The following is a 21,779-nucleotide window of genomic DNA, read 5'->3' as shown; positions in this document are numbered from 1 at the left end:
AATGCGCCTTACAAACACCAAGACGATTGGAATGCATACAAAGATGTAGTGAATAAGTATTACCCTTGATTATTGGATGACGTAATGAAATGATTGTGCTGATATAAAATATAGAAGGTGGTAAAGTACCCATGTTGAAATGATTGCAACATGTTGGAAGTGTGCAAGTCCTTCCGAAAGGCTTGCCATTCTTTTGCTGTTGACGTCACTGTGTGGCTGCGGGAAATGCAGAGTTGAGAACGATAAATAAGTGCAGCGACTCTATTGCTTTCCTACGGTAATAACTGAACGAACCAATTGTGGCACGACCTAGCTAACTCTTCCCTTAAGTTTACCTAGCCAAAAGTGTGCCTGTCCGTGTAAGCTGCTGCGTCCGCCTTGATGTCGTGGTCGTGGTGGCAGGCGATACCATCATCCATGCTAGCACGAGAGTCGCTGGTCCTCGGTTCCTCGCGGCACATAGGGCAGTGAGTGTTGCCCTGCAGCCATTCGAGCAGGCATTCCTCGTGGAAGGCGTGCAGGCACGGCAACTTGACCACGTTCATGCCGATGCACTCTTCGTCATCCCATTCGCCAAGACAGATACTGCAGCAATCGCTAGTGCTGAGACCCTCAACGGCTTCGAGTAGGTTGCTCCGGGAGTCCACGACCACGTCCTCGAGCGATAATACGGCCAGCTTTAGCTTGGTCTCGCTCTCGATCTGCTTGTCCGGGTACTCGAGGAAGTCGCGTAGGATCGTGTATAGTGTCAGTAGCTGCTTGGCCTCAGCTGTCGTTGCTGACTCATCAGTACCAGCAACATCAGCCGTCATGGGGATACTGGCGATGATCTTCACCAGCGACTGTACGAACGTCTCTAGTGCCGCTCGGCGCTCGGCGATGATCATGTTGTTATCACAGCGGAAGTGGCGGCGCGGGAATGGAGCCTCAAGGGTCTTGTCCAGCGCCAACAGTGGGGAAGTCCAGTCGACCACAGTGCCGTGTTGCTTGTATTGCTTGAGGAACTTGCGTAGCTGCTGACGCACGGCGTAGAATTCCGAGTAACGTTTGGCGATGCTCCACTTGTTGCGTGTGCTGCGGAAAGATATGTCCATTTGGTACATGATGGCGGGCGCAGCTACGCCGCCGGCCAGCGCCACCTGCGTGCTTATGTTGAGGGAGTTCTTGGTCGTCTCGCACACGCGCTGCAGGCGCTGCAGATGGATGCTCGTGTCCGTCATAATGGTATTGAAGTTACCAGTACCGGAGTACTCAGCTTTGATTTGCTTGCCAACGGAAGTTTTGCTTGCTCGCCGAGGGGCCTTTTGCCGAATGAGCTCGATGTCGCACGAGGTAGCCGTTGAGAAGCGCCGAGATGTGCCACCGAGTAGCAGGAAGCTTGACTTGTGGCTCGCAAACAGTGGCCTCTATGCACGTGATGGGTGGCGTAGTTAGTGTAGGCTGTCGCACAAATTATATCGTCTTTGGCCTCGATGAGAGGGTACGCAGGCGGCTTCTTGAGGTTGATGCTGTTTCGGAACTGAAGACGAGGAGATCAAGAATACCGACAGTGATCACATGTGTATCTTCCAAGTGTATGTATTTTCGGCGCGTCGTTCTGGGCGGGCCGAGCAACAACTCTTGCAGAAGCTTTCTAGCAACGAGCTGCGGGTTGGTTATCAGCGCTGGAGGTCGTGGCAGATGCAGATGCAGATCAATATATCGCAGCAAGCACCACCATCGCAGACTGCGTCTCGCAGCAAGCCATCAAGGAAATAAGAACCCATGAGTTCCTCGGCGTCTCTGCCAACATTATCGAGCATGGAGAGTCTCCAAGTAATTGACATTGTTCGGCAAAAGGTGCAACGCGAACGAAACGGCCACTGAGTCTAGCCGATCTAGTACGCCGTATATCGCTTCAGCTTCTCTGACAAGTCGGACAAGGACTGCAGCGTTGCAAAGCTTTAGGATACTGAACGCAATAAACACTTGCGCGTCGCTGGCTTCAGCGTTGCACGCGGTTGGCGCAGCAAATAGACACGATGCATGTTGCCTTCGGCAAGCTTTGCCTTGCCTTGGTGCGATAGTCGACTTCACAAGTCCGCGATAAACCATGTCTCGCTATGATATGCCACCTATCACCCGAAAGTGATTTTTGAGGCAAAACTTTAAATGTCGCGCAATATGTGCACCACATTGGTGGTACCTTCGCGCTACATCATGCCGGCTACGCGTCTCAACAGGATAGCCAGATACAACGAGGGCGGCATCATGAACAAGTACGTGCCACCTAAGACAGTGCCGCAGCGACGGCGGCAGGAGCCGAAACTGCAAACAAGCAGCGCACTGTACTGATACCGTGTACGATGTTTTGTATGCGACAGCGACGAGATGGACGCGGCGCTGATGGTGTTTGTGAACTGCCTGGGGGCTGTGATCATGATCTCGGTAGTGGGATTCCACTACCTCACGGCCAAGCCCAAGGACGCAGAGCTTTAGGCGGATAGAACACAAAGTTGAAGCAGGTATGTGCAATGTGCCTATGCAAGAGCTAATGACGCCATACACCACCGACTCACACATCAGCTACCCATTTACCTTTCTTCCTGCTGGTACAGTTACGCCTCCTCGCTGGCATAAATGCATGTCATGCGTTGATGAACCTGGACACTCTGCGTTAAGAGCACAGGGTTCGACTTGCGCAAGAAATGGCAGGCTCTTCGACACGGGCAGCAACTGAGATGGAGACTTGGGCAGAGAGGACTCATCATGAGGCAGTATAGTTCGCTTTGTTAGCATTTCATCTGCATGTATTAACGTTGAAAGATTTTTCTACACGTATGCATTATACGCTGCCGAGTGCCTTCGCTTATAGATGTTCCTCCCAGCACGTCAAGTTCACAGTACTCACTACTGTACCATTGCACTGCAGGTATGACCGAAGAGCTTCGTACTTATCGGAGACTTGGTCTGAAGTTGCGGTTAAGTAGCCGAGCACTGTAATCATTCCTCCCACTGGAGTCGTCAACATCATGAGCACCGGACGCGTTAAGGTACTGTGTGAGCGCATTATGAGCCGCGGCTACGAGCCGCGCGTTGCTCGCCTCATGGAGAACGTCAAGGCCACAGTGCGTGCGCAGCCCGGCTTCATCTCCATCGACACGTACGCGCAGGTGGACGACCACACCAAATACGTCGTGTTCTCCGAGGTAATCAGATTCATGAAGGTTAGAGTTCAAGCCACATCTAATCTGTCGTTGCGTGCTGTTAGTGGGAGTCGAAGAAGGACTTTGATAAGTGGCTGGCCAGCAAGGAGTTCCAGGAATGCACGCAGCAGATCAACGAGCTTCTGGACGTGCCGGGGTTGCACATGCGCATCTTCAAGACCCCCAAAGAAGACGTCTTCCTCCTCTGAAGTGTCCGGCGATAGCAATGCTTTTTCACGAGAAATACACATGACACGATAAGCACTTCCTTGCGGTCTAGATTGCACGTATACCTCAGTGTGTGTCAAATTTGTTCACTGTTTTCCATGGTCTCCAAGCTCTCTACAACGGCCACATCATGTTACGTCTAGAGGCTCGCTGTTTTGGCCATAAACAACGCTCTGGAAAGCCCTGCAGTAGTCAAAATCGAGGGCTGAAGCCACTGTACATCCTTTTGTCACTTGTGCTGTCGACGCTTGGTCGTCTAGGAAGACCCGTCCGTCTTGCTCTTAATAAAACTCTTTATCCGATCAACAGTGTCCCGCACCGACTTGGTGAACGAGTGCGGCTTGCTGTCCGGGTCCTCACCCTTCTCCGCGCGTTCGTTCTCCTCCTGCAAGAACTCCTCCATCAATTCTTCCTGTCGCTGCGATAAGTTCCTGTAAAATTTCAAAACACGTTAGCACTGTTACCGCTAATCCATCGCACAAACTGAAAGAATAATACGTACTTCGGAACGCAAACTTGGAGATTCACAAGCTGCGAGCCACGGCGGTTTGAGTTGAGCTCCTTAATACCCTTTCCACGCATCTGCAACACCGTATCGGGTTGTGTTCCTCGCGGGATTTTCATCTCCACTTCGCCTGTCAACGTTGGCACCACTACCGTGCCACCCAATACTGCCTGTGCAACCGAGATAGGCACGTCCACGAGCACATCCGTTTTACGACGCTTGAAGAACGGGTCTGGCAGTACGTGGATGCCCACGTACAAGTGTCCTGCTGGTCCACCGCGTTGGCCAGGCTCACCCTGGTGTGCAAGACGGAGGTTCATGCCCTGGTCCACACCTTCGGGGATCTTCACTTCCACCGTACGCGGCTTCTTGACCGTGCCCTTACCGTGGCATTTACCACATGGGGACTCGATAATTGATCCCTCGCCGCGGCAGCGACGGCATGGAGTCTCCACTGCGAAGAATCCTTGCTGCATGATCTGCACACCGGATCCATTGCACGTAGAGCACGTTTTCTTCGAGGTGCCCGGTTTGGCACCAGATCCGTCGCATGTATCACACTCGACATTGGCCGTGATGTTCAAGTCGCGCGTGGTGCCTTTAACCGCCTCCATAAAATTGAGTGTGATGTCCACCTGAATGTCAGCGCCGCGTTGTGGCTGGTTGGCGCTGCGGCGTGAGCGTCCACCGAAGCCCTGACCACCGAAAAACTCTCCGAAGATGTCCTCAAAGCCCTGTCCATGGAAGCCTTCGGCGCCACCGAAGCCCGCCTGCTCATCTACGCCGGCGTGGCCATAGGCGTCGTACTTTTGACGCTTGTCATCATCTCCAAGGATCTCCCAAGCCTCAGTGGCCTCCGCGAACTTCTTGGCTGCGTTCGGATCCGCCTTGTTAGTGTCCGGGTGGTACTTCTTAGCTAGCTGATAGTATTTCTTCTTGATCTCATTCTTGCTGGCGTCACGTGAGACCCCAAGCACGTCGTAGAAGTCGCGCTTGCTGGGCTCCATAGCGGCGCGCGTGCTGTGGAACGTCGCGCACTGTTCCAACAGCGCCGACGCGCCATACGTCAACGTGGTCGGCCGCCGCGTCTGCGCACCAAGAGCGCGCACCGCCGCCGAGCGCAGCAGCACCGATCGCAACGCCATCACCTCGAGAGTAAGTTAGGGAATGCAATCGAATCGTGTGGACCCGATAACACGCTTCTAGAATCTATCAGATCTTTTTAGCCAATTATATAGTTATTTAAACTTAATTGGTGGAAAATTGGCTATCTGTGACGTGTGAGAACCGTAACCACCAGAACGACGCGAATGGGATTGGGAATCCCAATTTGGGATTGAAGAGTCTTATACTTGCTAAAAAGACTAGAAGAGGAAGATGTCAGACTCCGACCCGGAGACGGTAAATGCTGACGTACAGGATCTGGCGGAGCCGATCGAGATGGGTGTATATGACCCTGCCGTCGGTGAGACTGAAGAAGGTGAGGAGACTGACCAGGCTGGTGCGATGGATCCCCAAGAGAGTGACGAGAGTGAAGAGGACGATAGTGATGATGACGACGATGACGATGAGGAAGAGGACCCGACACAGACTATCGTGGATATGGGTCGACACGAGCGCATGCAGCGCATCCAGAAGGTGTTGTATGAGCAGCTCGTGGGCAACGACGAGCGCTTGTCGCTGGAGCTCCGCGAGAAGGAAGAGGAGCTCCGTCGTGCCAAGACTGCGCGTGAAGACGTAGGTGTTGCACTATATGGAGTACAGCAACAACTCGCACAGTTACAAGTCGCACTTGAGGCAGCACATCGTCGGCTCACGACTCTGCATGATGAACGATTCTCGAGTGAAGACAAACTTGACGAGTGGAAAGCGAGTGCAGAAGAGAAGAAGCTCGCAGTCGAACGTCGTCGCGCGCACTTACACAAAACACAGGCAGAGCTCGACTCTCTGAATGCAACACTACGGCAGGTCGAGAAATACAATGAGGAGATGAAGCACGAGATCGCACGCACACAACGAGCCGCTGAGAAGGCCGAGGAGTCGATGACTGTAGCCGAGAAGGATAAAGTAAAGCAAGATCTGTACATTGATCGGCTGAATGAGAAGGTGAAGACACTACAAGAGCAATTGGCAGCCAATGCATCGCAGCTTAAGACGCAGCGAATGGAAACGCAAGCTGCTGAGGAAACGCTGCGCGAGGCAGCGGCTCAGATGGAGGCTGTTGCGTTTGAGAAGAAGCAGCTTCTGCAGCAGTGGAAGAGTGCGCTTATCGGTATGCAGCAGCGTGACACCGCCCTTCAGGCCACGCAGGCCGCTATCTCCAAGGTGGTTGAGGACGAGCTAGCGCTAAGTGCTGAGCAGCGTGGCTATAAAATCTCAATCGAGAAGGCCCAGCAAGCTCATGAGACTCTGATCGCTACTATCGAGCGCTTCAACGCTGAGTTACGCTTTGTAGAGGAGCAAACGGAGAACTTGCGAGCTGAACATGAGCGCCTTGCAGCTCGCCATGAACTGCTAGCCAAGTCTCTTAAACAGACAGAAGCTCAGGTTTCTTCTGCTGCAGCGGAAGGCAAGAAACTAGAGTCAGAGGCGGCCCAGGTAGCGCAGCACTTGGATACGACCCAGCGTGAACGTCACTTGCTTGAAGACGAAATAGCCGCTGAGAAGAATGACCAGACCACAGTACACAAGGCTGCACACAATCTCACCAAGGAGACCCAGCGTCTTGTGGCACGAGTGCACGAGAAAGAAGTAGAGCTGGCGAATCTACGCAACGAGATGGCTCGGGTTGGAGTGGACGCTCTCAATGTGCAGAACCACACCGCGCAACTTGCAGAGGCGCAACGAGCGCTTGTCGAAGAGCTCAAGCGAGATGATCAACGTGTAGAGCGTGCCGAGCTTGAGATCCGTCAGCGTAACGATGAGATCGAAAAGAAGATGCTGCGTCTGGATCGACTTAACAGGAAATACGAGCAGCTAGTGAGTAAGATGGAGGATGCAGACACAGGTCCACTGGAAGCGACTATCAAGAATCTAGTTCGTGAGACCAAGATTGGCAGGGAAGACAACACAGCGAAGCAGAAGCTGTGGCTCAATACTCAAACAGCTCTTGTACATGCTGCCAGCGAGGCTCAAGAGTTAAGTGAACGCAACCAGGAGCGTAAGAGTAAGACTAGCGTTCTGGAACAGAAACAACTGCGTCTTCAACATGAGCTGCACGAAATGCAGCGTGAACTTCGAGACCTCTCGAACGGAATAGCATCGCTGCACGCAGACACTGGAAGGTTGAATGATCTCATTGCACGCCAAGGTTCACGTCACGATGACTTGCTTAACAGTAATCATGCACTCGAACTCGAGTTTGCCAGTGAGTTACGAGAACTTGAGGCTGCATCCGTATCAATGGAGGCACGTGCTGCTGCATTACGTCAAGAAAAGCAGGGATTACTGGACCGTGTGGTGGAGGTTGAGCGACAGCTCATGCTCTGGGAGAAGAAGATTCAATTGGAGAAGGAGACGCAGGCTGCTCTTGACCCTGAAGTTGGTCAGGCTGAGGCACGTAGTATGGAGAAGGAGATCCATCGTATGCGTCTACGTCTTGAGGCCTTGCAACGTAGCCAAGAGCAAATGCTGCAAGATATGGAGCAAGCTGTGCACAAACGCGACGTCATTGCGCTTCGTGGCCGAAGTAAGAAAGAACAGGAGGCTGACCTCACGTTTGCTGCTCTTACAGCGAAGGTGTCCACGCTGCAGAATCAACTACGCAAAAGTGAGCGCGATGCTGCTAGACTGGACAAGACTATTCGCAAACAACTCGTTGCCGGTGAAGATGTCTCTTTCCAACTGGAGAAAATTTCGGCTGAGCTTAAGGTTGACGAAGAGCGTGGATTGTCACTGCAACGCGCGATTAATGCTGCACTCTACGATAAACAGCGATACATTGACGCCACAGCACGTAAATTACGCATGACAACGCGATTCGACTCTCTTTGCCGAGGTGTGGGCAGTGGACCTGCCAATGAAACACAAGCAGTACAAGCTTTGGAGAAGGCGAAGGAAGGCGTCGAAAAAGTCCGAGCAATTGTTGCCATGCTCCAGAAACAGAACCCGCACTTGGCTGAGGTGCTTCCCCGCGTTTTATTACTTGCTGAAGACCCACCACCGATGGACAAGTAGGGCGTTCAGTTGGATAATATCCACCTTGTGTGCATTTGGATTTTTAGCTTCTCCGTCGGTCACGTAGTGCTTCGAGAAACCTACTCAGCTTAAGTGCAAGATCCTCGAAATGTGGAATACCGCTCGTATTCAATGCTCTCATGAAGCGTGGAGTTCTCAGGTACATGCTGTTTGATAGATCAACAGTGATGTTAGTGAATAATGCCAACTAATAATTAATACAAATGCACTTACTTGATGTAGTCTTTTCGGGTTCGCAGGAGTATTGCCAGCACTTGGTCGCTACCTGAAGCTACGTCGCACCTTACTAGCAGATCCAGAACAGTCACACATCGCCAGAGTGCTAACATCTGAGATGGTTCCAAGCCTTCTCTACAGTCAACATCGTCCTCTTCGTCCTCTGTTTCCTCTTGTTCACTGTATTGAACTTCCTCAATCTCGCGCTTTTCGTGTCGCTCAATTGCGATTACTGCTCGCGATACTGCTATGCAGACTCTCTCGAAGAATTTAGGAAGCCATTCTGCAAATGTCGGTGCTCGAATAGCTTGCTGCATGACGGACGTAGACCTCTCGATCAATAAGCCCCTCATTTGCTGATGTTGATGCGAACGAAAGTCCTCGTACTGCTGCATTGCATCAAGTGCAAGAAGAACAGCAGCTTGGGCGTCGATGAAATCCTCTCGCACCACATGTTCATCGACAGAACCATCTTCGGCTTTATCGTAGCTCTCCACGCCACGAGCAAGTAGATTGCGTACTAACTCGTTCGGTGCCAGCACATCGAAGCAACTCGTTCGTAGTTGCATGTCGAAACACATAGCACTGAATACACGTGCAATACTGAGTAGGAAATCCACTCTCGCTTCGATATTCTCGCTTCGACGAAGTGGAAGCGAAAGATGACGAGCTAATAGGGCAACTAGACCGATACAGCCCGAGACTTGTGTACGATCTTCAAAGAAAAGCTGTCTCAATTCGTCCGAAGAATACGCAGCTGTAGTGAGCTCATCAATTAAGTGAGCACGCTCAACGTCGTCACGTGCACGAACTAGATCCAGCACAAACAGTTCTAACAAATTCGTCAACTCTAGACGCTGTTCTTTCGATGAAGTGTCTGTAGTTTGAAGTTGCGGAATCAACTGTCTCTGAAAGATCACAAACGTTTACAGTTCGTCACACCTTAAAGTCTGATACTTCGATACCAACGCAAAACTAACCTGAAAGTCTACGCGCAATGCTCTTGAAATCTGAAAGAAGAGTTGAGTCTGCGGCTCAAACGTCGAGAAGAACAACTCCGTCGGTATTTTCTTAGACTTCACCTCTCGCAATTGTAATCGAAACAGTTGGCTGGTCGGGAGCAGTAGCAAACCTTTTTGCTTCTTGCTGGAAGGCAGTACTCGCTCCACCATGGCAATACTCCGTAGTGGTACGCACATATCCGGATCAGCTTCTCTTCGACTCATAAGAGGCACAATGAACAGCGTATCGCTGCTCAGAGCGAACAAGTGGAACTGCCCAGTGCTCACCACTGCAGCTTCATGGTATCTCAGCTTCTGGAATCTCTCTGAGCCAAGTCTAGCTCGCAGTCGCTCAGGGTCTAAATGTCTTGGTCGACACAACGTTGGAGAATGCATATGCAACCGAAATATGAAAAGCAAAAGTGACAAGCAAGGCCCTGGACTCTCGAGGCTCTGTTCTGGTCTATTGAGAGTATTAATACATCCACCGATCATTCGTCTTCAGTCTCTACGTCGTCCTCGTCTTCCTCCTCTTGGCTGCTGTCGTCCCCATCGACCTCCACCTCCTCTTCTCCTTCGTGGTACACCACAGCGGCACGCGTCTCGTCATCTTCCTGTTCATTGCTGCCGTTGTTGACGTGGATCTGGCCCAGCACCAGTGCCAGACGACCGGACAACTTCTGCATCTGCTCATGCACCTGCAATCTCGTCTCCAAGAGCTGGTACAGCGCTGACAGACTAGGCACAAGATCAGGCTGTGCCACCAGGTATGCCGTGTGATGCAGCAGCACCGCACGCAGCCACGGACACAGACGTGCAAAGCGGTTCGGCGAGCGTTCCAGCTTCCGAACGATCACCTCCAACAGCGCCAGCACACGCGAAGCAGGCACACGAGCCACAGTCTTGGTCACCACCTTAATGTCACGTGTACGCAGGCAGTACTCAAGCAGAGCGTTGTCACGTGCCTGCAGTGCCTGCTCTAGAACACTAGCAAGCGACGAAGCATCAGGCTTATTGTCGCGGTCCTTATCCTCCGGGCTGTCAGCCTCGCGCTCCGCACGGCTAAGAGCAGCAGTCACGTCACCCTCCACGCGTTCACGCAGAGCCTCGACACGCTCAGCGAGCGTCAACTCGTCCTCTTCATCCTCTTCACCGTCCAGGTCCTCAAAGCTGGTAGTGTCGTCCACGACTGCCATGGAGTTGGCCAGTGCACGACGTTCACTCAGTGTCGGCACGTGGGTCTTCTCATCTTCAGCAGTAGATTCCACCTTCTGCCGCTTGCCGTTCTTGTCGGCACGTTCAGCAGTGAGCAGCAGCGCGTCACTGATCTCAGCAAACTCGAGCTCCTTCTTCCATTGACTCGGAGCGTTCTCCTCCACTGGAGAGACTGTCTCAAACACAGGTTTAACGAGAGATCCACGAGCGACGAGCACCTCCGTCTTGTCCTCCTGCGTACTGAGTTCGGCCAATAGAATACCAGCGCTCTCAGCCGTCGAGAGCGTGGGCGGCAGCGGCTTGGATGCCAGTGCCAGCTCTGACGCGTCGTCCACCTGTTGGTACTTGTGTGTCCACAGGAACATGGCACCGGCTGCAGCCGTGGCACCTACCAGAAGATCAATCACAGGCTTCGCAGCCTCCTTTTCCTTCTTACTCTTCTTACTCTTCTTGCTCTTCTTCGTCACGGCCTCGCCCACCGAAGCGCGAGCAAACACAGTGTCAGCACTGCTGGGCAGACTGAACGTAAGCGCCGGCGCGTCGTGCTCCGTCAGCTCCAGGTCGTACATGTTGACGAAACGTGCGCCGGCTGTGGCAGCGAACAGGAACCTGGACGACTCGATACCGGTTTCTACGTTGGCAAACCGCAGCTGCGTCACGGCGGACGATAGGCCTGACACGAGCTTCCTGCTCTTCTTGCCTGAGGACAGATCGAACGTACGCAGCGCCGAGCCGCCGGCCGCCAGAATCTCTCCGTCAGCCGAGACTGCGAGTGCCGACGCGCCGCCCGATCCGCAGCGGAACTTACGCTCCACTTTACCACTGCTTACATTCCATTCGAGCACGTGCTTGTCACTCGAGCTCGAGTACAACAGCGATCCCTGAGGGTTAAAGGCCAGAGCCTGTACGGCGCCCGAACCGTGTGCAGCGTCCGCCTGCAGCGTATGCTTGACTTCGCCCGTAGCCAAATCCCAGACCACGATGACGCCGCTGTTCGTACCTAAAGCTAACAGTCCAAGGTCGCTATCGCCGCTGCGTTTCTTGCTCTTGGTCTTAGGCTGTGTCCAAGCCAGACTCGTGTACCGGTAGCTAAGGTGGTCGCGCTCCTTAAGCTCCTGCTGCAACGCACCATTGGCCACGTCCCACACTTTGAGGCGGCTGTCCTCGGACACGGCCGCGAAGTGCGTCTGCGAGTCGGCGAAGAGCTGCATGGCGAAAGAGCCAAGTCGGGTAGTGATGCTGGCTGGAGCTCCCAGAGCCAATTCTACTGGAGCAGAGCAGTCCAAGTCGAAATGAGAGGTAGTCAATATGGAAGGGTTTTGATGTGGTGTATTGATTTGGTGTGGTGTACATGAAATTTGTGACGTGGTACAGATTTTTTATGTTGAAGTTATCGCGATGAAAGCAAGCGTTGAGGAATCGCGTAGGGCGATAATTTAGGCGGTGAGGCTTTGACGGGGGATGCAGAGCGTACTTCCTCGCTGTCAGTCTTTGAAGCTGCTGTACATCTAGGAGATTGCGCGAGGGTTGGAGAGAAAGTTGCTTTTGGGATCGTTGGCGAGCGTCTTGAATGGTGTTGGAACTCCTCGCTGACACTTGGTGCTTCAGATGCTGTTGTGGTTACTTGTAGCTGCGATTGATCTCGAGTGGCGCGGGTTATTGACAGTGCTGACGGATTAAGTGTTGATTCCTTGGGTGGAGATGGCTCGGTGTTGTAAGGCAGCAACTTCGTGCGGTAGCCACCACCAACCCGCTTGATGGACATTGGCCTTCGGGGTCTTTGCGCGGGAGTGGGTTTTGATGGTGGAGGCTGTGGAGCAATCGGCTGAGTGTTAAATGCCGGATCTACTGGCTCGATGGTTGAGGAGGATGTGGAGTTAGTGGGGAATGGACTCTCGCTGTCTTCTTCCTCAGAGAAAAGAAGATCCAAACTGATCCCTCTACTTAATGCCTCAGCCATGATCTTCTCGTCGGCGGAAAGTTCGCTTGGTCGTTCATATGACCTTGTTTCATCGCCCTCATCTTCGCTTTCATCCTCGTCCTCTTCATCTTCGGCACACGTAGCGAGTGCAGCATGTTGACGCGCTTCTTGAACGACTTTCAGACGTTTACGCGCTTGTCGTTGAAGAACTGTAGCTGCTGAGTACATCTCACGCTCACGACGTTCTTCTGCTTCTCTGGCCCGGCGCTCACGCTCCCGTTCTAACTGTTGTCGCGCAACATAGCCTTGCATTGCGCGCTGTAACATCGACGCCGCTTCGTGTGCGTCCCGCATTTGCCTCAGCACTCGAGCCACTCGCCGTGCAAGGGTACCTCGAATCACTTTTTGCACTGTAATTGCAGCAGCATTCTCTCGAGCGCGTTCATCTGCTCGTTTTGCTGCTTGGTGCATTTGCCAAATGCGACGCTGACGAGCTGCTTCACGCTGAATTCGTCTCTGCTTTCGCTTCGCGTCATCTTCCAGTAGATACTGCTCTCTCGCCCGCAGTTTTTCCAACTTGTCCTCTAACAATCGAGCTCGTTGAGCTGTGCGCTCCACCACGCGCGAGTAGTTCTCCAACGACCCGTTTTCGTACATGATTTCGTGAAACTGCGACGTGAATTTCACGCTCCGGGGAAAAGAGAACACGTCCATCGCTCGGTGGGAGTCAATCTGAACGCCCACATTTCCAGGTCGTGCAGTCAACAACAACGGCAGCTTCAAACTTGTTGAGGAGGTAGAAGTTGATGACAGGGATCCTGGAAAGCTCGCAGCTCGAGTTTCATCTCGCTTTGCCATGAGGAACCTAACTAACAGCACGCAAACTGCGTTGCGAGTCAAAAGCGGTGCTTTACACACAAAAACTATATTTTTGTAAGCGTCTTCGCTTCACTAATTATACATGACGTGCTTGTCAAGTGCCTATCTCGTCAAGGCTTCAGTGTCTCCACATCAGTCTTTTCATCAACCTCTTCGTCGCTACTGCTGTCATCGCTCGACTCTTCTCCACTAGACGATTCCTCCTCACTGTCGTCGTAGGATTCCGAGTCAGAGCTGGAAGTTGCTTCACCTTCATTATCATCGGCTTCAAAGAGACTTTTTTCGAGCTCTTCCAAGGCCCAGCCTGTTTCACTCTTTGTGAACGCAGCGATGTGGGTATCCAGCGTGGCACTAACACGCTGAAGACGTTCATCACTGACAGACTGGATCCACACGCAGTAGTCCTGAATGTAGAGCGAGTTGAGCAGATACTGCGTCTCGGACTTCTCGACAATTCGGTGCAGTGTCAGCAGCGCCCGAAGTACGACACGCTTCCCACGCTTCAAGATCTCGCTCGCTTCACGCATACAGCGCATGGCCAGATCGTATTGCCGCAAGAATGGAAACGTGATCATACGACGTACAGTTGAGCGTACAACGGCGCGCAGGTCTGCGTTCGAGTCCAGCCACGACAACGTCGGGCTCACAATGCTCACCGTCCAAGTGGACTCCACTCCACTGTCGCCCTGGGTAGTCAACTGCTCGTAAGCAAAGCCGATGAGGATATCGACGAGACCTCCGACTACCAATTTCTCTTCGGGGCTCCCCTCTGGAAGCAGAAACTCTTTTCGAGGAAGTCGAAGCAATAATTCCTGCTCTGCATCAGTAAATGTGACCGATGACTCCGAGGAAGGCGCTGGAGGAGGTTGAAGTGCAGTGGTGTCCAGCGACATAATCTTGATGTTGTCACTCACACAGTTGACGTCCGGGTCAACCTCGACAATTAGAGGTTTCGTCGTCTTCACTTCTGTAATAGTCTTTCGAATGTCTGCGGGTGGCAGGACGGGGTATTTGGTCCAGAAAGGCTCGTACGCCATGGCCAGCTCGAAGTACATGTCATCTCCTTGGTTTGCGAAGTCCATGAGGTATCGCTCAATGTCAAACATTTGCTCCTCGGCGCTCTCGCGAAGGATACGTCGCTGTTCAGGTTGAATATGTTCCGGGTCAGGTAGTGACAAAATTTCGCTCACTTCGCCATGCCATACGCGAAAAAAATCACTGTACGCATTGTTGAATCCGTACGAAGGCGCGAGGTCAGTGACACGCACGCCAATCGACTCGGCGGCATCGTTTCCTGCATCGAGCTTAATCGAGCTAACGCTCTTTGTTGCCGAGGACTCGAGATCCAGGAGCGATGAGTCCGTCTGTACCTGATCAGCGGAAGGTTCGGTTGTGCTGGGTATCGGCTTACCATCGATCAGCGCATTGAGTCTATCGTTTTCCTCTTGGAAAGTCCCAATTGGCGCAGAACTCGATGAATCCAGCACTTCAATTAGTGGTGATTTCCTAGTGTTGGGGCAATAGAAACGGCAAGTTAGAGCCAATGCAATTGGCAATTCAATGCAGTGTAATGCAATGCAAACGCACCGTTGCTTGTCGGATTTAACATCAACTGGAGGCCGTTGCGGTTGCAGCAACTTTGTGAGCATGTCGAGGTCTGGGAAGTCCTGCCCGGGCTCCTTCTTGGGTAGATGCACCACAATGGTACCATTATCCTGCACGACAACACGTAAGGTCAGTGCCTTATCGCAATCTCATTGCATCAGCTATCGCAACAGCGTTTTACCTTGTTGGGATCGTACACAGCCTTGGCCAACTCGTCGTCTACCACCTCGTGCGGGAAGTGCAGCTTGAGCAAGTACGGTTTACAGAAGAACGTAAAATCGAAGCCGTCTACGTAGAACTCCATGTCCGACACGCGTACAAAAGGCACATGCACATGCACAAACACCCACGCGGCGTCCTGCGTCACATGGAACTTGGGCGTCGCTACCATCGCTCTACCGTGTCAATTCAAATTCAAAGATGGCTACAGCTCGCTACGCCACTCACACGCACATTTGTGTATGAAACCTGAAAATCAGTACATTATTCACATCACTAAGTACGATTAATTCGATTAGGTACGACACTTTAGATCGCGCCTTCGGGGAGAAACAGAGGAGAATCTCGACGGATTTACCGTAGTTTGTTTCACTTGATCATGACGGCGGACGTGGCCATGACATCGGCGGACGACAGCGCTGGTCTGACCAGCTACTACGAGAAGAAGATCGAGCATCTGGAGCTGACGGTGCGTGACGAGACGCAGAATCTGCGGCGTCTGCAGGCGCAGCGCAACGAGCTCAACTCGAAAGGTAGGACGGATACTTTTTCTCAATTATTGATAAAATTAAGGATCCTTATCGGTACTGTTGTGATGAAGTGCGCTTGTTGCGCGAAGAGCTGCAGCTGCTGCAAGAACCGGGTTCGTACGTGGGCGAGGTGGTTAAGCAGATGGGCAAGTCCAAGGTGCTCGTCAAGGTGAACCCGGAGGGCAAATACGTCGTAGATGTGGACAAAACGATCGACATCGCCAAGTGCACACCCAACACGCGTGTGGCTCTACGCAACGACAGCTACGTACTGCACAAGATCCTGCCCACAAAGGTGCAAAACTGCGGCTCCCGAAGTATTAATTATGAAATCCAAGGATCTCTAACTTTATATTTGTAGGTGGATCCTCTGGTGAGCTTGATGAAGGTGGAGAAGGTGCCCGACTCAACGTACGACATGATCGGCGGTCTGGACAAGCAGATCCGCGAGATTAAAGAGGTCATTGAGCTTCCCATCAAGCATCCGGAGCTATTCGACGCTCTGGGTGTGGCTCAGCCCAAGGGTGTGCTGCTGTACGGACCTCCTGGAACTGGCAAGACGCTGCTGGCTCGTGCTGTGGCCCACCACACAGACTGCACGTTCATCCGTGTATCGGGTGCCGAGCTGGTGCAGAAGTACATTGGTGAAGGTTCCCGTATGGTGCGTGAACTCTTCGTCATGGCTCGCGAAGCTTCCCCGTCCATTATTTTCATGGACGAAATCGACTCCATCGGTAGTTCCCGTATGGAAGGCGGCGGCGGTGACTCAGAAGTGCAGCGTACGATGCTGGAGCTGCTGAACCAGCTGGATGGCTTCGAGCCTGCGCAGAATATCAAGGTCATTATGGCTACCAACCGTATTGATATTCTGGATGCGGCTTTGTTGCGTCCTGGTCGTATTGACAGAAAGATTGAGTTCCCGAACCCGACGGAAGGGGTGCGTTATATTATGCTTTTGAGCTGTTAAATTGGACGAGTTACTAACTTTTTTGTTGTGTTTAGTCGCGTATTGATATCATGCGCATTCACTCGAGAAAAATGAATTTGCTGCGTGGCATTAACCTCAAGGTTATTGCTGAGAAGATGCCGACTGCTTCGGGTGCCGAGTGTAAGGCTGTGTGCACAGAAGCCGGTATGTTTGCACTGCGTGAGCGTCGGATCCACGTGACTCAGGAAGACTTCGAGATGGCCGTGTCCAAGGTCATGAAGAAGGACTCGGAGCAGAACATGTCGATCAACAAGCTTTGGAAGTAAGCAGACTAGGCGGATGAACGGTACAGCTACTAGGATTCCCCTTCAAAATCGAATGAGCTTCGGTTGTCTGCATGCTTGATCTCTTTGACTTTATTTGGTGGATTTAGGTGGCTCCCAGTTGTAATTATCGAAGAGTTGGTAGTCCATGGGGATCTTTTCCGGGAACTTGACCATACTTTCAATTCCACGAAGTGCCATGGACGTGAACTCGGAGTCGAAATTGGCGAATTGGCCCGAGCGAGGACGCAGTGGAGGGGTACGTAGACTTCGATTCAGTAGTTTAGCCCAGTCAATATGGTGTTTAGCGAAGAACGGATGCTGCTTTACTGCCGTCGCGCCTCCACCTGACGTTCGACGTGCACCAAGTCGCTCTCTGGGGTCTGTACGCAGCAGACATTGCATCAAGTCGCGAGCTTCGTCACTGATGGTTGGTGGGAAGTATACCACGCCGTCCATTATCATCGAGTAGAGCTGCGTTCTACTTGCGGCGTTGTAGAACGGAGGCTGGCCAGTCAACATCTCGTAGAGCATACAACCAAGTGCCCAGAAATCGACCGCCTTCCCGTATCCTCGACTGGGTGACGATGCCGTTGACGATCGTTCGCAGAGTGAAATAACTTCTGGTGCGATGTAGTCTTTAGACCCACAGAATGTCAACGCCAGAGTCCAGTCGTCGATACCTGGTTTAGAGAGTCCAAAGTCTGCAAGACGTACATGACCTTGTTGATCCAGAAGAATGTTTTCGGGTTTGAGATCGCGGTAGATAATGTCGTGTTGGTGTAAATGTTCAAGCGCAAGGAGAACTTCAGCTAAGTAAAAAGCTGCCACGGGCTCGGTGAAATGTCCACGCTGTGAGAGATGGAAGAACAGCTCGCCTCCTGGACAATAGTCTAGCACGATATGCAAGTGATCGATGGTCTGGAAACACGCATGGATCTTCACTATGAATGGATGATCACGACAGCGAGTAAGGACGGTTTTCTCTGCTCGAGAGTGCTGGATCTGGTTCTGTGTTGCGATGGAGCGTTTGCTGAGCGTTTTGATTGCTACTAGTGAACCGGAAGGCAAGTGTCGAGCCACCATGACATGTCCGAAGCCGCCACGTCCAATGACTTTGAGTGGTTCGTACTGGCGTAGCATATACCCACCGCTGTAGCTTTCGGCAATACTCACAGCCTGTACTACTCGAATGTCCGTGATAACCGGAACGGAGGCTGCTGGAGCTGGCCCCTTCTTCACTGGTGATGGCGGATTAACAACCTTTATAGCGGTAGGAGACGGTGGAGCAGGTGGCATCACGGGTGACGCTGAACGGTGTGCAATGGCCTTTGCCTTGGACATTAGTGAGGTTGGAGAAGGCAACCGACTGCTAGCTTTTGGTGAACTACTCGCAAGCTTTGGAGGACTGGTAGCGGGTGGGATAATCTTTAAAGACAGACTCTTTGAATCGTTGGATCCTAGTACCAGTGGAGCCACTGCAGCAGCAGTTGACGTAAGCTGTTCAGCATCTTGAAGACGACTCAATGCCAATTGCAGACTCGCGACATTGATGCTGTTTCTTCGTGTAGTTTTGTCAGTAGAGGTAGTGATACGCATAGAGCATTCAGTAGGTACTGCAGTGTTCACTGGCTGCACTTCGGCTGCACAGATCGCTAGTCTTTGGTGCTGCTGTGGTGATGCCCATTGTCGCATCATGGCCATGGTGGCGGGATCGAACTGTCGAGTCGGTTCAAAGGCAGATACGAAGCGGATACGTGGACCTGGGGTCATTGGGTTTGCGCTTTGTGCCACTACCGAAAAGCGTAGTGAGTCGCTCTGTCCCCCACGGGTAGGGCGAAGATGCTGGAGTCCTTCCCAAGGCCAGATAAAGTGAAAGAGACTTCGACCAGCATTCTCCACAAAGCCGTTTACACACAGTTCATGACAATGTTCCGGGCTGATATCCTGTTCAGCAACTAGCTCTTCTTGTTCATCCAAACTCAAATGTCGACGTGGTTGTCCTCGTTGTGTAAATGATAATCTGGTGTTTTGATAAAGTTGAAGAACTTGAGGACTCGACGGACATTCAACACTTCTGCTACTTTCCGTCGGCTCATTCGAAGTGCTTGTGCTTCGCAAATTTACTTTGAGAAGAGTAGTTCGTGACCCTCTCATGGCTCGACAGACCACTGTGTTACTATCAGCATTAGTGGCGATGGTAGCGTCTGTGTCAGCATCCAGCACCAACACACTGTCTTCACCGCGATCATTGATACCACTGCGGCTGGCTCCGTTTCGACGAGCCCACTGCGGGATGAGATTCGAGATGCTTGACAGTGTGATTAACCGGGAAGGCCTTCGCTGTTTGGTGCTGCGGCGGCTATTCTCAATCTCAATACCGTTCTTGCCAAACTGGTTACGACGAGGACGAGCCCCTGCAGCGTTCATCATCTGCTTAATTTCATGGACTGCCATAGGCGTGTATCCATGGAAATGAAGAATGAGAGTACCTGGGATCAAGGTTTAATAACCATACAATTTGGGGGCAGGTAAACTACTCAATGTTTGACGTACCCCAAGCTCTTAAAGGAGATCGAAGCTCAATGCAAAAGTTTCCTAGCAACGCTGACGACGCATAAGAATGCACAAAATATTCGGCATTTTGCAGTGCGAGGACCCCACATGGAGCCGTTGCGGCTGGGTGTTGAAAGTAAAAGAGATATCCTGCGCATCAGATTGCTTCAAGGTTAGTTTTTTCGACCAGAACAGCTTGATATTTCAGCAAAGCACCTTCTAAGATGACAAAAACTCGCGATACGATTTTGCCAGTTTTCCTGCCTCGCTTGGTTAGCACCGGTTGTGTTCGGAGGTTAATACCATGGAAGAAGGTGGTGCTCTTGGTTCGGTATTCAAAATTCTCAGCTTCATCAACTGGTGCTGTTGCAGTGGCCGATTCAGTGGGAGCTTCTACGTCCGACATTCTTGTTTGACTGGATCTTGACGAGGTCGATTCGATCAAAAGTGTTTATAGGGACGGAGAAAAGAATCAGTACGTAGTCTTCTACCTTATCGACCACGTACACCGTGTGCGAAGTATGTGATAAGTTACCGCTATTGTAAGAATAGGCGGTCATATTTGTGGTAGTTGCTATTCGTAGAGCCTAATTTTTTTAATGGATGAGCTGCCTAAGATTAGAGTTCGATGACGGTGCAGGTCTTCATGCCATGAAGTTCATGGCAGCCTTGGTGACGCCCCCCTGTGGCAATACCGGCAGTGTTGCATTTGGCTTGAAACGTTGGTTAGTAGAAAGTGACTATTGTTGACACCAGACTGAGCTACCTTACTTGGACAGAACATGCAAAACACATGCATTTACTGTCCAAACACACAGCAAATCATTTGTCTTGGCTAAAGTAAACTTTTGACCTCCAATGCGTCGCAATAAGTCATAATTGAGTCTTACAGGTAGTCGCTACGCTCCACAGTTGCGCGGCGTTTGCACCGCCAACTTCGCTTCGCTCGTGGCGGGCAAGGATCCCGCGCGAATTAGATCGTAAGTTCTTGTTTCGGAACCTACTCCGACCTACGCGCCGTCCCCTGACAGACCTCCGCTGAGCTCCGGCCTCTCTAAGGCCTCATAGCGCGGCTATGGTCCTCCACGTCGCCCATCCTTCTGTGTGAAACAACTAGTTTTTTGTGTGTCAGTACTATTTCTCTCCCTTACTTGCCCATTCTTCCCGTTTATGTACGAAACTAGGCAGGAGCAAGTTGCATTTGCAGTCACTTGAAACGTTGGTTAGTAGAAAGTGACTATTATTGACACCAGACTGAGTTACATTACTCCATTCTTCCTGTTTATGTACGAAACTTGGACGAAACACTCCCACTCGTCGAGTGACTCGAACCTTTAGGGTTAATACTCTGGAACGCCTGGTCTGGGTTTAGGCGGGGTGATACAGACGATACCCTCGGTAGAAATCCCTAGGCTTGGAATACTTCCTCAATAGCAATGAATTTGCTGTTCCCGTTGACCAGTTGCTTATGTATTATTCCCTCTAAGTTAGAGGGAATAATACATAAGCAACTGGTCAACGGGAACAGCAAATTCATTGCTATTGAGGAAGTATTCCAGTGTGGTTTAAAGCCGCGACACGCGGCTTTATTATTCCGGCGTGATTTGCTGGCTTGAGCCGTTAATTAGCGTCATTATACACACGTATAGTCTTGCTTCGGATAATTACCAGTATACTTTACAAACATGCTGTATACTTTCAAACGTTTCACAGGCCACAAGCAATCTTGCGGAAGAAGCTAGTATGGCGTCGCGAAAATGCACGTGGTCACGGCGAGAGGCATCGGTTATACTCGACAATGCTGTCGCTGTTGCGCTAGGTCATCTTGGCCTACGCGGTCTGCTCGGGCATACTGAAACATCCGAGCTTTTGGGGTCCATGTATCGTTGAGATTGACGAGCAACGTGTAAGCCACGACGTCCTTGGCGGCGAGTCTTTCGTCGCAGCGGCTCCTTGCTGGCGGGCTCTGCTGCGTCAATCGTAAGGTGTGGTCGTCCGGATAACTGAGCCCGTTGTGCGATCCAAACACTTCCAACCGGATGGAACGGACGAATAAAGCCGCGGCTTTATTGGCTTAAGTCGAGTAAAGTCAATTTTGCCGATCGGCAAAATTGACCAATAAAACGATTAAAGTCGAATAAAGCCGCGGCTTTTATCCACACTGCTCTAACCCCTCAGTTGTAAAATGGAAAACATTTGAAGTCAAATGAATCCTATTCTGGGGTGCTTATTAACTATAGGAACAGTCATAACCAGCACAGGACATCCGAA

The 21,779-nt window shown here is 51.7% G+C and overlaps 11 protein-coding genes across 12 annotated transcripts; 4 read left to right on the top strand and 7 right to left on the bottom strand.

Moving 5' to 3' along the window:
• Window positions 1–118: 118 nt before the first annotated feature.
• Window positions 119–2,115, bottom strand: PPTG_08162 (hypothetical protein). The gene has a single exon (XM_008903097.1). The coding sequence runs from the start codon at window positions 1,218–1,220 to the stop codon at window positions 336–338; it is 885 nt and encodes a 294-aa protein (XP_008901345.1). The 5' UTR covers window positions 1,221–2,115; the 3' UTR covers window positions 119–335.
• Window positions 2,116–2,151: 36 nt separating this feature from the next.
• Window positions 2,152–2,855, top strand: PPTG_08161 (the record flags this gene model as incomplete). Of its 2 annotated transcripts, XM_008903096.1 has the most annotated exons (3): window positions 2,152–2,258; window positions 2,364–2,504; window positions 2,598–2,855. In XM_008903096.1, 2 exons carry the CDS (start codon window positions 2,152–2,154, stop codon window positions 2,476–2,478), a joined length of 222 nt encoding a protein of 73 aa, XP_008901344.1. In that variant the 3' UTR covers window positions 2,479–2,504; window positions 2,598–2,855. The 2 variants fall into 2 exon arrangements, with proteins under 2 accessions (XP_008901344.1, XP_008901343.1); XM_008903095.1 differs by having other exon boundaries at window positions 2,364–2,855.
• A 91-nt stretch (window positions 2,856–2,946) lies between these two features.
• On the top strand, window positions 2,947–3,718 carry PPTG_08160 (hypothetical protein). Its single transcript, XM_008903094.1, has 2 exons — window positions 2,947–3,188; window positions 3,251–3,718. The coding sequence occupies exons 1-2, from the start codon at window positions 3,012–3,014 to the stop codon at window positions 3,392–3,394; spliced, it is 321 nt and encodes a 106-aa protein (XP_008901342.1). The 5' UTR covers window positions 2,947–3,011; the 3' UTR covers window positions 3,395–3,718.
• PPTG_08159 (chaperone DnaJ) lies at window positions 3,447–5,063 on the bottom strand (the record flags this gene model as incomplete). The annotated part of the gene is made up of 2 exons (XM_008903093.1): window positions 3,447–3,844; window positions 3,916–5,063. The coding sequence occupies 2 exons, from the start codon at window positions 5,061–5,063 to the stop codon at window positions 3,670–3,672; spliced, it is 1,323 nt and encodes a 440-aa protein (XP_008901341.1). The 3' UTR covers window positions 3,447–3,669.
• Window positions 5,064–5,178: 115 nt separating this feature from the next.
• Window positions 5,179–8,325, top strand: PPTG_08158 (hypothetical protein). Its single transcript, XM_008903092.1, has one exon. It carries the CDS (start codon window positions 5,296–5,298, stop codon window positions 8,092–8,094), a length of 2,799 nt encoding a protein of 932 aa, XP_008901340.1. The 5' UTR covers window positions 5,179–5,295; the 3' UTR covers window positions 8,095–8,325.
• Window positions 8,138–9,728, bottom strand: PPTG_08157 (hypothetical protein; the record flags this gene model as incomplete). The annotated part of the gene is made up of 3 exons (XM_008903091.1): window positions 8,138–8,261; window positions 8,329–9,239; window positions 9,312–9,728. 3 exons carry the CDS (start codon window positions 9,726–9,728, stop codon window positions 8,138–8,140), a joined length of 1,452 nt encoding a protein of 483 aa, XP_008901339.1.
• A 95-nt stretch (window positions 9,729–9,823) lies between these two features.
• PPTG_08156 (hypothetical protein) lies at window positions 9,824–11,758 on the bottom strand (the record flags this gene model as incomplete). Its single annotated transcript, XM_008903090.1, has 1 exon — window positions 9,824–11,758. The coding sequence occupies one exon, from the start codon at window positions 11,756–11,758 to the stop codon at window positions 9,824–9,826; it is 1,935 nt and encodes a 644-aa protein (XP_008901338.1).
• A 153-nt stretch (window positions 11,759–11,911) lies between these two features.
• On the bottom strand, window positions 11,912–13,326 carry PPTG_08155 (hypothetical protein; the record flags this gene model as incomplete). Its single annotated transcript, XM_008903089.1, has 1 exon — window positions 11,912–13,326. The coding sequence occupies one exon, from the start codon at window positions 13,324–13,326 to the stop codon at window positions 11,938–11,940; it is 1,389 nt and encodes a 462-aa protein (XP_008901337.1). The 3' UTR covers window positions 11,912–11,937.
• Window positions 13,327–13,355: 29 nt separating this feature from the next.
• PPTG_08154 (hypothetical protein) lies at window positions 13,356–15,360 on the bottom strand. The gene is made up of 3 exons (XM_008903088.1): window positions 15,134–15,360; window positions 14,935–15,062; window positions 13,356–14,853 (listed from the first exon to the last, which is right to left on the bottom strand). Exons 1-3 carry the CDS (start codon window positions 15,341–15,343, stop codon window positions 13,458–13,460), a joined length of 1,734 nt encoding a protein of 577 aa, XP_008901336.1. The 5' UTR covers window positions 15,344–15,360; the 3' UTR covers window positions 13,356–13,457.
• A 126-nt stretch (window positions 15,361–15,486) lies between these two features.
• On the top strand, window positions 15,487–17,031 carry PPTG_08153 (26S protease regulatory subunit 8). The gene is made up of 4 exons (XM_008903087.1): window positions 15,487–15,704; window positions 15,773–15,996; window positions 16,063–16,638; window positions 16,704–17,031. Exons 1-4 carry the CDS (start codon window positions 15,551–15,553, stop codon window positions 16,953–16,955), a joined length of 1,206 nt encoding a protein of 401 aa, XP_008901335.1. The 5' UTR covers window positions 15,487–15,550; the 3' UTR covers window positions 16,956–17,031.
• Window positions 17,032–17,045: 14 nt separating this feature from the next.
• Window positions 17,046–19,409, bottom strand: PPTG_08152 (AGC protein kinase; the record flags this gene model as incomplete). The annotated part of the gene is made up of 1 exon (XM_008903086.1): window positions 17,046–19,409. The coding sequence occupies one exon, from the start codon at window positions 19,407–19,409 to the stop codon at window positions 17,046–17,048; it is 2,364 nt and encodes a 787-aa protein (XP_008901334.1).
• Window positions 19,410–21,779: the final 2,370 nt, after the last annotated feature.

The sequence above is a fragment of the Phytophthora parasitica genome (assembly GCF_000247585.1).
Source record: "Phytophthora parasitica INRA-310 unplaced genomic scaffold supercont2.15, whole genome shotgun sequence".
NCBI lineage: Eukaryota > Oomycota > Peronosporomycetes > Peronosporales > Peronosporaceae > Phytophthora > Phytophthora nicotianae.
Note: the sequence above shows the minus strand (reverse complement) of the source record. Positions and strands in the feature narration are given on the sequence as shown.